This window comes from Caretta caretta, chromosome 15, assembly GCF_965140235.1.
Source record: "Caretta caretta isolate rCarCar2 chromosome 15, rCarCar1.hap1, whole genome shotgun sequence".
NCBI lineage: Eukaryota > Metazoa > Chordata > Testudines > Cheloniidae > Caretta > Caretta caretta.
In genome coordinates this window covers 28,063,384-28,079,303 of record NC_134220.1, presented here as the reverse complement: position 1 = coordinate 28,079,303, position 15,920 = coordinate 28,063,384, and the positions used below count along the sequence as shown (strand labels likewise).

Here is a 15,920-nt window from a genome sequence, read left to right as displayed (position 1 = left end):
CAAACAGAACTAACTTCCTGCACTAATCACTAACTATTCTGAATGTGTCCTGGGCAGCTTTGAATTTCATCAGGGGCCATTTTTCCTCTGTTAATCTTCTTCCTACTTGACGCAGCAGTAAATTTCTGATCTTTCTAATCTCTGGCTTTGCAATACCACTACTGGCGTGACTCTTTTTTATAAGCCTCTAATTTCATGGAGTTTATAAATGGGACAAAAATCCTTTTGGTCTGAAGCACGGCTCACAGAATTTCAGCCCAAAAGAAAAGATCTTTGCTTCAATCCATTTTTGCAGAAAATGACTTCCAGAGTTTTAAGATGACTTTGGTTTTGATAAAGACAGAGCAGCAGGGATGGGGGAAGGAGGGGGGGATCAAAACCTTTTTTATTTTAAGTGGCATTTACAATCTGCAAACCAAGGTTTTCCTCAAATCCTTCATGCTGCTGGCCCCAACACCTGTATTTTCTAGTCCCATGTTGCTTTGGGGCTAAATACAGAGACATCACATCACAAAGCAGAGTGGTGACAGTTGCTCTCTCAATGGTTCCGCAACCAGAACAATGACAGGAATACTGTGTTCACTTCTGGGCACCTTCATATTAAAAGGATACTGACAAACAGAAGGAAGTTCAAAGAACAGTAACAAAAAATGTTAGGGGGTTGGAAGGATTGAGTACTGAGAAGATTAGAAGGGCTAAATATTTTCAGCGAGGCTAAGCAATTGGACACAAGAATCAACTATACATATCTGAAGATGTTAACACCAAGGAGAGAAGAGGATTCTGTAGGGAGGTAAGAAAAGGTAGAGGTGGGAGTGATGGGATGAGACAAGAAAGGGAGCCCTTGTCTGAAGCACTGAGTCAAATTTCCAGCTGAGCACCCTTCACAATGTCCTGGCAGTTTCTAAACAATGTTTCCCAGCTCTTTATTTGTAAAACGTTCAAAATAGGAAGCAAATTGTGTGTTCCCCAGGAGGACACATTGTACCTTTCAAAATATCAAAGTGAGAAGGTAGATAGTGGGCCATGCAGTTGTACGCCACATCTGAGATGGGATCTCCTAAGGTAGAAAGTTCCCAGTCGAGGACAGCAAGGACTTCTGGACCCTCTGGATGAAAAATCAGGTTATCCAGCCTGGATCAGAAAGGGGAAGGGTTTAGATAAGTCCTAAGAGAAAAAACACTCATCAGAGGGAGATGCTTTCCTGATAATTGTTTAGTTTCAGTTAAACAAGTGACCTGGAACTCTGTGCTAGCTGGGGGATCGATTCCCTATCACTAGCTCCCTTGGGAGGGCTGTGGAAGCGGAGAGCTCAGCTCTGGAAAGTGATGGACAGAAGAGGCTTATGTTGTTCAACCTTCTGGCTGGTTAACTGTGAACTGACGTGGTTTAAAAAATAAACAAGACAGTTTAGGATCTCAGATTATTAACAGAAACTATGGTACGTGCCAACTGGAAAATGACAGACTTCAGGTCAATTTCAAAATGGATTTATTGGTCACTTTAAGCCAACACTTGTCATTTGTTATTGATTCAAGATCCCAAACTGTTGTCTGCTGACTTTTTGTGTGGTGTAGAGGCTTCCAAGAGTTTGCACAGAGGTTGGCTATGATATGGGGGTGTGAAAGGCTCCTGCTGAGATGCAAAGAACGCATTCACTCCACTCCCAAATAGGAGCTTTATTGGTGAAGGAAACTGTAATGCTTCATGCCTGGATGAGTTAGTGATCTGCCATTTGGATCCATCATGCAGCATCAGAAATGCAAAGGAAGAGCCATGAGCTCCCCTAATCCAGGTCCTTGCCAGGCAAGCAAATGAGAGCTATCTGCAAGGCTGGATGGGAACATCCAAGAGGTATAATTAGTCACAATGGGATGATATTAAGACAGGGGAGAGTCGGACGGATTAGAGTAGGATACTCTACTGGAGGGGAAAGGTAGGAGCAGAGCAGTCAGGTCATTGCTGCTTATTTATTTATAGACTGCATGCCACTTCCCAGGCACTTAGAACTAGGAACGATTTATAGGGGCCAATCCTGCCCTGGCTCCCAGGGCACAGACTACATGGGAGATAACAGGTCCTTTCCAGCCCTAATTTCTACAGGTTAGAGGAGCAGCTCCTATAGTTGGATTGTAAGCTCTTTGGGGCTTTGTTCTGAGTTTGTACAGAGTCAAACACAAGGGGTTCTGGTCCATGACTAGGGCTCCTAAGCACTACGGTAATACAAATAATAAATAACAATAATTGTTCAGCCAGTAGATTGAAGTATTACAGAGAGGTAGCTGTGTCATGCTCCAGCAGACGGCAGTGGTGCACAGATCTGCAAGCCAGCCTATCCCCTTTGACCTTTTAAAGAGACAAATGTAGTTCATGCTCCAGGCAATTTTTTTAGCTCATGATGAAAGTAGTTCTCACCAGTCAGAATTTTGACCTCCCCACCTGCATCCATCGTATTACTGAAGGGTGATCTCCTTTGTAATACTGTGGCATTAGCTCACCCGCTGCCAGACAGGCAAGGCTCCATCAGAAACACGGATCTAGGTAAACTCTCATTATTTTACACTTCACATCACAAGGTTCTTTCTCTCACTGCTAAGAGTGAGGCAGAAAACATCATCTAATCCCCAATGTTATGTCTCAATTAAGCTGAGATCAGCAATGGTGCCGCTTTGCAGTGGCTGAGTCCGAAAGAGAATCCAAACTGCTGATCCAAAAGCAAAGCTGGGACTAGAACCCAGGTGTCCTGACTTCTAGTTCCCTAAATTACTAGATTGCACTCCTCTGCACCAGAACACACACTGCTTTAATCTGCTACAAATGCACTAGGCAGAGGCAATGGGGAGCGAAATGCTGCATGGAGCTCTTGTGAGCTCTCAGAACAGAACTGCTGAACAGAGCAGAGCTTCAGCTTCCTTTTCAAATATCACTGGAGCATCGTGCTGGGGGGTTCTCGGAGATCCCCCTTTCTTCCTCCCTAGGTAACACAGAGTGCCTTGTCCAAATGGGTGCTGGCAGACAGCTAGTACCTGAAATCTCCATGCACAACTGTGGTCTTCTGGTTCCCTGGGAGATGCAATGGGAGCCACTCAATGAGTCTCTCCATGGCAGGAATAGTGTGGGTTTCTGTGGCTCGATACTGCTTCGTCCAGGTTTGAACTTGCCGTTGAACATAGTTACCTAAAGCCAAGGGAATTAAGTCTCTGGGGTATAGTTCCAAATAAAAGGAGGCCTTTGAAAATAACCACAAAAGAGCTGCATCTGGAAACAGTCTAACCACCAAAAACAAAGCCAGTCTCCGTCCAACCAGACAAACGTACACTTCTCCAAGAGAGCGTTTTGCTGCAGCCATGGGCCACAATCAGTCCCAGAATAATTGGGCAGAACTCCCAGCAGCCCAGAAGATTTGCCTGCTTCTGCTCAGGCTGCCTTTGGTCCTGTAAGTCTGGTGAAGCAGAAATAGCCGTCACCTTTTTTACACCTGGCAGCTTTAAGGAGCAGGATAGGTAGAGCATCATGTAGATTGGCTTATGATGAGATGGTCACCCAAGTCATGTTTTGTTGCTGTCTCAAGAAGGGAGTCTCCTCCTCTACTACAGGCACTCCCCTGGTTTGGGTTAAGGACCCAATCTGTTCTCTGTCTGGGCACTGCATCGTTTCCTGGCAGGGGATGGATTAGATATTCCAACTGGTTACAAATAACTGAGATCCTAAACAAAAACTATAATTCCAACAACGGCCAAATCCTGGCGCAGCTGTTCAGCAGGACCCCTCTGCCCCCAGAGGCGGCTCTGCGAGAGGTACTATTGAACTTCTGGGGCAGGATCTGAGGGAGCCCAGTCACGATGATAGCAAACAAATTACTGGCAGGAAGGGCCAATGGGAGGAAGTTCTGGAGACTACTTCCAAAAAACACTGACTCCTGGAGGATCTCAAGCCACTTTTCCATGCACCCTTGACTGGCCTGAGGCTCCGTCATGCTGCTGGACAGCTCCCCTTCCCCACCACTGCCCTAAGGATTTGGCCTTATGTGACCACACCCCTTTAAAAACTAACACACAGGAAGAGCATGACAGCAAATTTCCTTCTCACCATGCTTCCCATAATCCTCCAGTCCAGCCGCTTTGAGGTCTACTCTATGGATTTTACAAAGGACTTTGTTCATAGCCATGTAAGTAGCCCTCCGCTGGCCAGGGTCCAGGCCAGGAAGAGAGGGGTCCTTGTAGATGTGGCCAGTGCAGTATTCCATCAGATAGAATGGGGTGCCAATGACACTAGAATGACAGAATTGAAACAACTGTATTTCAGTGACAGGCCTCAGAGATGAGTGGAATATTCCTGCATCTATTGCATCAGTTTATAGAAGTTATTGCCAAGTCTGAACATGCTCTAATTCTCGGATTTGTTCTGTGCAGAGCACAGTGTTTATGCCTAACGAACAAAAATCAGAATAGTTACAATAAATAACGACAGAACTCAGTTAACCATTGGAACCATCTGATGTAAATATCAGTACAAAACAAAAGTGCAATTAAGGTTAGAAACGTGATTATGTAAAAATAATGCCTCTCTCAACAGAGGGGCTGACTTTAGGATCAGAAGCAAGTTTGTGCTACTGTTTACACCTATTAGTCTTGCAAAATCAGCACAGCAATGGGAGAGGGAGACGGATTCTATTCCTTTTTATGCAAGAGCCTGTAAGAATTGTTAACCAAAGTTCCAGTTGCAGAATCTTTGTTGATGATTATGATGATGCAAAAGCCAGAAAGAACTCAGCTTTAGCTCTCCGGGCGAGTATGCAGGTCTGGCAGGTAGAAAAATCATCTTGTTACTTGGAACCTGAGCATATATGATCTGGAACCACACAGGGAGTGCCATTCTGCCATTTTTGCAGTCTCTTTTCAGAGCGTAAGAGCGATTTTAATTAATTGCAAAAATAAAATACTCAAGACACACCCAAAACAAGCTGAATAATAATATGTTATGGTGCTTTGCACTTCTATAACCTCTTTCATCTGGAGAATTCAAAGTGCTTCACAATAATTATTAGTTAAGCCACAAAAGCCCTTTGTGAGGTAAGGACAAGGGATACATAGGTGAAGCGTCATCCACCACTGAATTACAGCAACTTCCAGGGCAGATCATGGCAGCTGTTTAACAGCACCTAGCAATGCTATAGAATAGAGTGGGAAACAAAATTCATATACCCAACTGGCAGGCAGAATGGAATTATCTGAGTGGAAACTGGGTCAGAACACCTAATTAACACCACTATTTTTGCAAGAAGTGCGAGGGGATCATTAGAGGCCAGAAACAGGCAGGACCATCCAAAACACAAATGCCCAGTATTTCAACATATCTGCAGTAAGACATTCTCCACTGGCCACACAAACCGTGCCTTTTACCTGTCTCCTCCACAAACCGCCAAGACAGGGGTCCTTCCTCCTGGGTTGGTTTCAACACTTCTTCACAGGTCTGACACGGTCACTGAAGTTACTGCACCTTTGCTGTTTCTTTCCACATGAACAGTTCTATCTATCTAACAAGGTTTTTCTACAGCTTCTGTCACCTTTGAGTCTGACAGCTGCCTCCTCCTCTGCTCTGCTATAAACTGGGAGTGGAAGTGTCTAACAACTGTCACTTACTTTTGATGCAAATTGGAAAAAAAAAATCACCTTGAATCTTCACAGAGTGAGAGCACTTTAGGAACAGGAACTCCGGCCTCAGCAAGAGCCTTCAGTACCCTGCCAGGACAAGCAACCCAGAGAGACTTTGTCAGGAGAGAAAGAATTGATCATTTTTTGCCTGCCGTATCGGTGGTGTTAAAAAAGGTGCTGTTCTTGATCTTTAAAATACGATCGTAACATGCTTGATCAGTGGTTCTCCCTTTTGTACTGGTGACCCTTTTCACACAGCAAGCCTGAGTACAACTCCCCCCTTATTAATTAAAACACTATTTTTATATTTATCACTATTAAATGCTGGAGGTGAAGCGGGGCTTGGAGGTGGAGGCTTTCAGCTCACGACCCCCCACATAATAACCTCGTGACCCCCTGAGGGGTCACGACCCCCAGTTTGAGAACCCTGGTGCTAGATGGACATACAGAAATGGAATGATGCTATTAATGTAATATTTAGCATTCATCCCCACTTTATTACTGGCTTACAGGTATACAACACCTTTTACCTAGCAGGATCTCAAAGCACTTTAACATACACACAGAGAGGAATCACTTCCTCCACCATTGAAATGCAGCCACCTCTGGGGTGGAGCATAACTATTTAAAAGCACACAACATTACCGAAACAATATTTTACAATTCCCTGTCTAAATTGTGAAGTGTATATATGTGCCACTGCCCCTCTGCTGGACAGAATGTCAGACTTGCCAAGTATGTCACCCTTTAGAGGCCAGAGGCTATACGTCTTAATACTACTATGGCTACAGGCGATTCTCCTTCACATCAAGTAGGGGTGGGGTGAGACCTGTGGTCTATTCCTGATGAGGACTGTGAAATCTAGACATCCACAGAATCATCATAAAGTGGAGGCATCTTGTGTCCTACTGAAGCTGCAGGGTGAGTTTAACCAGACAGTCCACTTCCAACAAGAGTAATTACATTCTAAGTCAGAGGCTACCACCCCACAACGCTTGCAGTGTGCACTCTCAGAGCGCGAATTAGCAGGAGCTCAGTTTTATGCATCATCGTAAAGGAGGCACCACCTGCAGCACAGTGCCTTGTAATGCCATGCCAATTCACTGGGGCAGTATTAACGCAGACTGAACCTCTTGAATCACACGTAGCACTTCCTTAAATGTGCTAAGAGGAATATGCCTGTCACATACACTACAAAAAAGGATCTCTTTCCTTCATGTGTCCTAAGCCTGCCAGTTTCCTACTGACAGCTACTCTCGTGGAGCAGGGCTTGGAATAGAAAAGGTGAGACTGGAAAACAGCACTGTCTACAGGACGTGCACATTTGGAATTGTGTTACAATAATCAGAGAGCACCTATGTTGGCCGGCCAGAACTGGGAACGATTCTGTAGCACACTGTGCCTTTTCACCTGTACTCTCTCTCCACAGCATGAGCAGATGGAAGTAGGCTGCCAGGAGGTTTCTTCCTGAGGACTAAGTTACGATCCCCAAGCTTGATATAGTAAGTGGGGTTAGATTGTCCATGACTGAACTGTCGTAATATCAGAGGACCTGAAAGTTTGAAAAGGAATGATCAATGAAGAGAAAAGTACAGGAACTGAAATTATTTCTCATCTCTTTCCCATGTTTTATTTTACTCTAAAATGGACAGAGCTAAAGACTGTAATTTGCATCAGCCGAAGACTGAGCACTGCCCCATTGTTATGGAATCAGTATGGGGCCCTATTGAGTGACAGTGGTCACTCTTGGATGGCAGAGGGCCAGAAATCTGCTTGACTTTTGCTCTGTATTTTTTGCCCAGCGCTCCTCCCCAGCTCCTCCCATCAGGAAGTTCTAAGCACAGGTTGTTTCCCAGAGCAAGGGAAAGGAGCTATTATTCTGCATTAATAAGAGCTGAACACTGCAAAGTGTAGAGCTCGCTACAATCGTTTGGGCCTTTGTCACTGAAGACTGGATCACTGCAATAAGTTCTGAATGTGGGGGGAACATCTGAAGACCATTTGGAAACTGCAGCTAGTACAGAACGCAGCTGTTTGCTTGAGGCTTAAAGCCCTCTGCCTTGGACTATCTTAAGGTTTTAAAAATACTGCTTTTTAAGCTCCAAACCAATACAGAGCTTTAAAAAAGCGTCAGGTGTGGTTCAGTCACGCAAATGCTAGGATTCTGGATTTCGGTAAACGGGTCCTCCAAGCCCTACTCAAAAGGATAATTGTCAAGCAGCAGAAATTCAACGTATAAAGTTTTTCAAGCCGAATGTCAAAAGAAATATTTTCATTATTTGTTTTTAAATATAAAGGTGGGTTTTGTAGAAATTTAGTTAAATATTACCCATGCAATGCTTGCTACCCAAAAGTTGCACAACTGTGCTAGTGCAAGAAAACCCAAAAATGAAACTGACTAGAAACCAACGTTAACTGATCTATTTTCATTGTCCAAGCAGAAGGACGTATGCAAGTAAACAAATAGCATGAATAATGAAAAGGAAACTAGATGTGTTGAATTCTCTCTCTTTAAATAATCTTAGTAGTTATTAATAGTCCAGATATGGTACTTTCTTGTATTGAAACATGACTTTGAATCTGACATTGTTGCTTTAAAACTTGACCTAATCCAATACTTTAATTTCTAGACTTTTTAGACGATGAGGTGTTTACATTGTGGTCCTAAATGGCTATGTAATACCTGTGTGCCTGAGGCAGCAGCTGGAATCTCCTGGCAGAGGAGTGACCTCCTGCCAGGGAGCATCATTCACTGGCTTTTACCAATTTTACAAGTGTTGGAGAAGAACCACTATAAACAACAAATGCCTTTTAAGAAAGATGCAATGTCTAGAAGCTTTTGGTCAGGGAGCACAATGCTACATAATACAGATACTCACTGTATAGGCAGATGCATGGGCATAGAATTCAGCATAGTCACAGAGTAGGTTTTCCTCTAACTATCCAGGTAAATACCAATAACAATGTTTTAAACAGCCTAGCATTTCACAAAGAGCTTGGAAAGGTACCTAAACAATGAGAGTGGCTTTGCAGTAGTTGATACTATTAATATTTTTAAAAGTCTTTTTGGCTCTTTCCAGCATAAGACAACAGACCCAGAATATGTGATCTTTAAAGTTGTAAAGTATAAAAGAGCTAAAATACCGGTTGTCTGGCCACCTAGGACCTCTTCCAGGTACTTCTGTAGGGGACCTTTTGGAATTTCCATTGTTGGTCTCACTAAGCGAGTCTGTGGAACAAATCCTCGCAAAGGGAAGCCCAAGTAGGTTTCTAATTCTTTGAGAGCTGCTTCTGGGTCATCAACCTGATACCGGCGAGAAAAAGTTGTATGATAAATAGCTAATTAGATTCTGATCTCTTGGCAAAGACAGGGCTCTGCATCCTTGTGACTGCTCTGTAGCATCTACTATGACATTATACCAAAGGTAGCACCAACACTGCCTTCCCTCTCCTGATCTAAGCAGCTACATTTTGCCTGGTTTCTGTCCAAGGGGAAGGGGAAGCAATTCCAATGGGGAGAGGATGATCATATTGCAAGCACAAGCTGCGATCACAGTGGGACAGGCAGAGGGAGGTCAGAACTCAGTCCATCAAGGAGTCCCATCCTTACCCTTCCACCTCCTCACCATCGTTTGGAAGTTAGCCAACCCCAGGTGACATGTACATGAGGCTTATCTAGCTTCCACAGGGCTAGTTAATGAAGCCTCACAATCCCATGTTTGGCAGGTGTCATTACTGCTGTTTAACAGATGGAGAACCAAGGTGCACAGGGAGGGAGGAGTGACTTGCCCAAGGCCCACAGGGAGTTGGTGGCAGAGCTGGACATGGAACCCTGCAATCTTGGCATCCACAGTTACCCCTGCATTATCCCTGTGGTTATTTGGCTTACTGGTGTCATGCAGGACAATGGACATGTTCAATGCGTGAAGCATGGCAATCTGTATCGAATGCCACTGTGTGAAAATATTAAACACATTCATGTCAAATGCAGAATTTGGATTTAGAAACCAAACCAAAATATTTAAGACAATAAATGTTCTACCAACAACTGTCCCTATGCACCCCTGAGGGTGCTGCTTTGTACCTTCACTGTGTTAATGCCAAGCTGAGCGGCTGCTTTCAAGTTCTGCCCAATATCATCAAGGAAGATGGATTCCTTTGGCTGAACACCCAAGCGCTCCAAGCATAATGTATAGATACGAGGGTCTGGTTTGCATATCCCTTCCCGGCAAGATTCAATTACCTATGACAACATACGATCAAGACAGGTATGCACAAGGCCACTGTAATTCTCGTTCATGAATATCAGGACAGTTCTGGACATGGAGGACACAACTATGAATGAGCGTGTGACTAACATGCAGTGCAATAAATGAAACAAAGGACCACAAGACTGCTGCACAAACCTAAACAGTGGTAGAGCGGGACTGGTAGAGAAGCTATGACCTAATCTGATGAATCATTGTTCTGCAGACATATTGCCTCAGCTGTGATCTTGTCAGATCAACCAAGCTAAGCAGGGTCAAGTCAGTACTTGGATGGGAGGCCTTCAGGGAATCCTCATGGTGCAGGTGACTCCATAGGTGGCACTCTTTCCCTAGTCAGTACTACACCAATCGTTTGATCTTGTGCTAAAGGCGGGCGGAACTCCTGGAAGTGTCATCTTGCAGCTGAAATGCAAAACTGCGGTCTTGACTGTTATGCTCATCAGCCATCCCTACTCAATTTTCACAATAGTAAAGATGTTAACCCTAATGTCCTGTCCAAATTCCAATTTCGGGAAGTACATACTGTCTCCATAAATACTGCACTTACAACGGGATACTGCACTTACCACGGGATACAATATTAGCTTAGAAACCACATTGATGGGCACTTTAAAATGAAAAATATCTAAAATACAGACATTTTCCTTAATTTCCTGTCCTAAATTATTGCGTAATATTGCTGTGCATTGTTAAACAGCAACCACATTCCAGGGGGGATGACATTTCACTGCTAGGCGTGTCCTATATACAGGGTATGTAGCTATTAAAACGCTTTGAGAATGCTTTGAGATGAAAGATGCCTTTATTATAATAATAATATATTATCTTAATAGATACTGATTTTTCTAGTAAAACACATACAAGGAAAGGTGAATAGAAAATGATCCAACATCCAGATGTTAACAGGATGACTTTAAACAGCCATAACTTTTAAAAACATAGATCTGATTTTCTTCATGTATGAATTGTCTTTCCTTCCTCAGTGAGGGCTATAAAACAAGCCTAAGTTATGAGTGAACTTCTGGAGTTCTGTCAGTGCAAAAATGTGAGTTGGCATATATAGGAAAAGTGTATTGTTAAAAAAAAAAAAGATTTAAAAAAAGAAATTCCTTCCTTACAAAACATCCTAGTGGACTGAAATCCACAGAATTGTACAGTTTTGATTTCCTTTTCCCTCTGCTATTTGCTTCAGTGTTGCCTGTCACTCAGCCAGGCCTGTGACACTATATTTACATGTTTATGAAGTCAGTTTCACAGTCTGGGTCTCCTCATATACTGTAGTTGGGATTCAACACATACATAGAAAGAATTCTACTCATGGTAGATTTTGTGAAATCGTGTAAAATAAAACTTAAATTGTGTCCAGACTATAAACTGATATGGTCTCTAAATCTAGGTGCAGCAATGACTGTTCCCACACTTAATATGCAAAACGAATTGACACCTGGTGACTAAAGCAAATGCAAGGAAACTGGGAGTATAGTTTCCTGTATAGTTTCGAACGTGCTGAAAACTCAGCCAGATTTAAAATAACTGATCAGCAAAAAAGAATTATTATTAACTTATGTTTAAAAAGAAAATCCCCAAAGTAAATATACATTGTACCTATCTATGAAGTGAACATGTACACAACTGGCTATCTGAGAGCTGAAGATGAAGCTATTGTGTCTGGAGCATTCAATGACGGAAGATTCCACTGAGCAGTAGAGGAAAGGTTAATCATTTCATATAGAACAGACTTAAAGTCTGAACATCAAAGGTTTCAGACTTCACAATGCTGTCCACATTCCTTGCTCACGCTTAGCATCTGTGTTCATATACAGCACAGGAGAGAGACCATTCACTGAAGACAGCCAAAATACTTTACTTTAAAATCCATCCCTCTTGATAAGTCCATGGCAGAGCGAAAAGCTCCCCCGACTAGATTTAAGCTTAGATTCTAGAGCATGAGATGGCAGCATTCCAAAAATAAATAAAATAAATAAATAAATAAATAAAAATAAATAGCTTGCTGAATCAGCACCAGCTTGCCTCGTTCAACCTCTGATAAGACCAAAGGCTTGCCCCTGTGTCCCTGGCCAAAATTTCCACTCCTCTCTCCAACTGTTGAGATGGCTATCTACCTGGCTGCTGTCCACCTCCCCAGATATGACAGCATTTCAGGGGCTGTCTGTATGCAGTGTGTGAAGTACTCTCTGGGACCCTTTGAGATGAACAGAGCTTTGGAACTGTTAGAGCATTCCATCTTCTAAGCCTTTTACAGGCATTATTAGATATGTAATACACTAGCTAATTGTGGGCCTCTTTGTAATGAATCCACTAAATGCACAGGTGGCTGGAGCTCACTCTAACCCTTGCTATGGGCTAGTCACTAGAGGGAGATGCAGCTGAAGACACACCATGTGTTACACTAACACACTATATTACTGTTCTACTATCTTTAATTTGGACCTGCACTTAGAGAATTCTGCTCAGTGCTTTTTATAAATCTAGCGACATAAATGCATTTTTTAATCTGTTCAGGCTTACCACGTCAAACTGGTTTCGGTCTAGGGGCAAAAAGCTCACCCCACTGTGAAGGTAGAAGTTGTTGCTTAGAACAGCTGTCTTAAGACCTTCTGCCCGGATACACTTTAATGCTTCAGTCATAATGGGGAGCTGTTTTGACATCTGACTACTGGTTAGGTCAGAGAGAAAGGAGTCCACTGGAACAGAGAAGTTTGCCTAAGAAACAAGAGAAACCCCAACAATGATCAGCAGCAGCAAATGGAAGAAAATGTGAAACTTTGTGCATAGCCTGAGACTGGCTGATCATTTTAGCTTATTGCCCCACTTTCTCCTGTAACAGAAGGCAGTCAGCCTAGCTCTCCAGCTAAACTGCTCAAACACAATAAATAAAAGTTCCTTAGGTTACTAATTCTACGAAGGAAGGAAATGAAGAGTTGAGTGTTAAAGAGATGACCCTGGGGAAGAGAAACAACTAGAGACCCTTATTTATTTATATTGCGCTTCCACCATAGCATCAGGGCGGATCACAAATAAAGCCATTCATTACAACTCAGCAATCAGAAAAAGAGCCTTCCTTTTAGACTGATCTGTTTGACAAAAGCTTGGTTGAAAAGCTGAACCTTGCTCCACTACAGACGGAGTATGTTAGCTTCTGGAGCATGGTGCAAGTTCCACTGAAGCTACAGACGCTCCACCAAGAAAGTTGCTTCTAGCCATTAAGAACGTCCCCCTAGGCACTATCAGCAAAAGTCAGTCTCTGCCACCTGGATGATGCCTAAGGAAGGAGGTGATCTTTTTGCTGAGGAGCCTCTCCTTCTCTTCTCTCCCTGCTGACCCTTCATCAGAGGCGGATATCACACATCTACAATAGCTCTCATGGCACTGGAAGTGGAAAAACTAAGAAAAAAAGCTATGACGCTAGGAAGGCAGAAGGGAGGGGACCAGGTTAAGGCAGCCTCTGCTAAAGTAACAGAATAATGACAGCAGTGTAAAAATCTAGATAGGCAGATAGAGTGGACAGCTATGTCTCTTAAATGCATGAGAAGATGCTATCGGAAAGTGCATTGTGGACAGAAAAGTCCACACCTGCCCCAGCGCTATACATGAAGCAGCAGTGGAAGCAGTAACAGAACCTTCTACAGACAGGACTCTTTTAAAAATTATCTTTTGTTAGCTCTATGCTTTCTATACAGTTTAATGGATCTGCACGAAACCCCATTCTCCTGTGAGGAGTCAGCGAGAATCAAGCAGGAAAGCTGGGAGCTTGGCTTACAATCTCAGAGCACTGCTGTCCAAATTCGTGCAAGAACTCCACTGATGTCAGCTCCCCTCTCATGTACCTCAGCCAGGGCCTGTTCTCCCCTCCAGATATTAAGGCTTGTTTGATTGTGCCACGTGGAATACGATTCCGCACCTCCCATTCTAAATAAAGGAAGGTAGCAGAGTGAGGAGACAGCACTTATAACATTGTCAGGAGTGGGAAAGCCCTAATGGATAAGGCTGTGATTCCGTCACAGAGGTTGCGGAAGTCACAGATTCCGTGACCTCAGGCTGGTCCTGGGGAACGCCGGAGCAGCGGTCCCGGGGCCAGCTGCACCAGCCACTGCGCAGGTGGCGCCAGGCAGCTGGCCCGGCGAGTGCCCGAGCAGCGGGTGCCTGGGAGTAGTTAGCGCCCGTGGCCAATGCAGGGGCTAGCCATCAGAAGCAGTGGTGCCCTGGGGCCCCAGGAGCTGTTAAGTTTTACTCAGAGGTATTTATATACTAAAGGTCATGGACAGGTCATGGGCCGTCAATTTTCATTTATTTCCTGTGACCTGTCCATGACTTTTACTAAAAATACCAGTGACTAAATCTTAGCCTTACTAATGGAACTGAAATCCCTCAAGACTAGTTTGGCATTACTATAAAGTCTAGCACAGAAAAGGCAATATTAGCATTCATGAAAGGTGCTGAACTGACAACCCGGGTGTCTGATGTCCTCTATGCACCCATAGAAGAGATACAGTAACAGTTTCCCCCAAGCCATCCTGCCAATGTGCCTCAATCCTGTACTAGAGGGTAAAAGGATTAGTTCATTTTCATAGAGTAGTTGGAAGCACTACAGAACAGTTTAATCCTCACACACCCCCCAACCCTTGACCTCCCACCTGCAAATGCCAACAACATTGCCAACTATGTAAACTTTAATAGTTTTGATGATGTGTATGAGTGTTCACTGGGAATTGGAACCACCACCATCATGTCATGTAAGTCCCCAAAGAGGAAGTAAAGTTGACCATCACTGTACTGGAAACACCAATAAGAGTTATAAATAAATGTGAAATATACTTATATTAAATGCACGAAAAGGTCACTAGTCAGCTACTCCAGTCAACATGTCCAGTCAAAAATACTCACCTACAGCCATCCGGTAAGGGGAAGGGAGAAGAACTCCCCCCATGTCAAAGATTACAGCTTTATAGAGACTTGATCCTGAATGCCTCCACTGTACCAAACTTGGAGGTTTGTATCGTACGTGCTTTAGGATTCCTGATGTTCTGGCACATTGGAAATAAGAGGCTTGGATAAACCTCCTAAGGCCCATTCTGCAAAACTCTGTGTGGGGAAGGGAATGTTTTAGAGACATATATTTAGGGTTCTCTGGCTTCTTCTTCAGATTATAAGTAGTTGCACTGAGCTCTTTGTATAACACCACTTACACTTTAGACTGAGTTCAAGCGTAGTATCAATTTTATTAGTATCACAGTTTTATTACGCACTGTTCTAAGGTGCCCATCACAACACTATTTGCGCACGTGTAACATACAGGCTCCGGACAGGTGATCATGTTGCCCTCCAGCTGCTGGTCCATGGGAAAGATAAGGGAGACAGTGTGCAGGAATCTCACCCAAGCAGGTGGCCCCGTGTCAACGTGATACAGCAACTTCACACGGCAGCTGACACAATTACACAATTTCCCCTCTACTGTGCTGTCCCAGAGCCCACAAACCCTTGTTCATGCTGCTCAATTCTACCCTCACCACACCTGAGCCCGAGGAGGAAATTTACCTTGGGCACCATCCCTAAGCAAGGCCCCACTCCATTCCCCCCAAGTCCCTTCCCCACCTTGCACCCAGCCTCCCCCGACAAAGCCCAGCCGTGTCCCCCCAAGGCCCACCCCCCTGTGCCCCCAGCCTCCCCCCAAGGCCCACCCCCCTGTGCCCCCCACAAAGCCCAGCCGTGTCCCCCCAAGGCCCACCCCCCTGTGTCCCCAGCCTCTTCCCTGTGCCCCCCACAAAGCCCAGCCGTTCCCCCAGCCTCCCCAGACCCATCTCCAGCCCGCCCACCTCCGCCCCTAGGCCCCAGGGGAGTTAGTACCACAACGGCTGGTGACCTCTGACCTTCAGCGAAGCGAGGCTGCGGCCCCAGCGGGGGGGGGGCCCTCTCCTAGCAACAACACCCGTCGGTATAGGGCATTGAATCTCACGTGACCAGGGCCCCCTGCGCAGCG

The 15,920-nt window shown here is 44.3% G+C and overlaps 1 protein-coding gene across 9 annotated transcripts in view; it reads right to left on the bottom strand.

Annotated features, from left to right (window-relative positions):
• The window catches only part of ACAD10 (acyl-CoA dehydrogenase family member 10), a 29,314-nt gene extending 13,398 nt beyond the window's left edge, over positions 1–15,916 (bottom strand). For 2 of the 9 annotated variants that reach the window (XM_048820929.2, XM_048820931.2), the window contains exons 1-9: positions 15,130–15,492; positions 14,828–15,025; positions 13,704–13,852; positions 12,452–12,646; positions 9,739–9,897; positions 8,799–8,958; positions 7,065–7,206; positions 5,673–5,741; positions 4,090–4,271 (exon numbers count right to left, since the gene is read on the bottom strand). In XM_048820929.2, coding sequence (XP_048676886.2) covers positions 4,090–4,271; positions 5,673–5,741; positions 7,065–7,206; positions 8,799–8,958; positions 9,739–9,897; positions 12,452–12,646; positions 13,704–13,852; positions 14,828–15,014 — 1,243 coding nt within the window. In that variant the 5' untranslated portion in view covers positions 15,015–15,025; positions 15,130–15,492. Of the gene's footprint in view, positions 1–988; positions 1,135–3,026; positions 3,178–4,089; positions 4,272–5,672; positions 5,742–7,064; positions 7,207–8,798; positions 8,959–9,738; positions 9,898–12,451; positions 12,647–13,703; positions 13,853–14,827; positions 15,026–15,129; positions 15,493–15,787 lie in introns of those variants that run through there. The other 7 variants (XM_048820924.2, XM_048820923.2, XM_048820922.2 and 4 more) reach the window with 7 other exon arrangements.
• Positions 15,917–15,920: the final 4 nt, after the last annotated feature.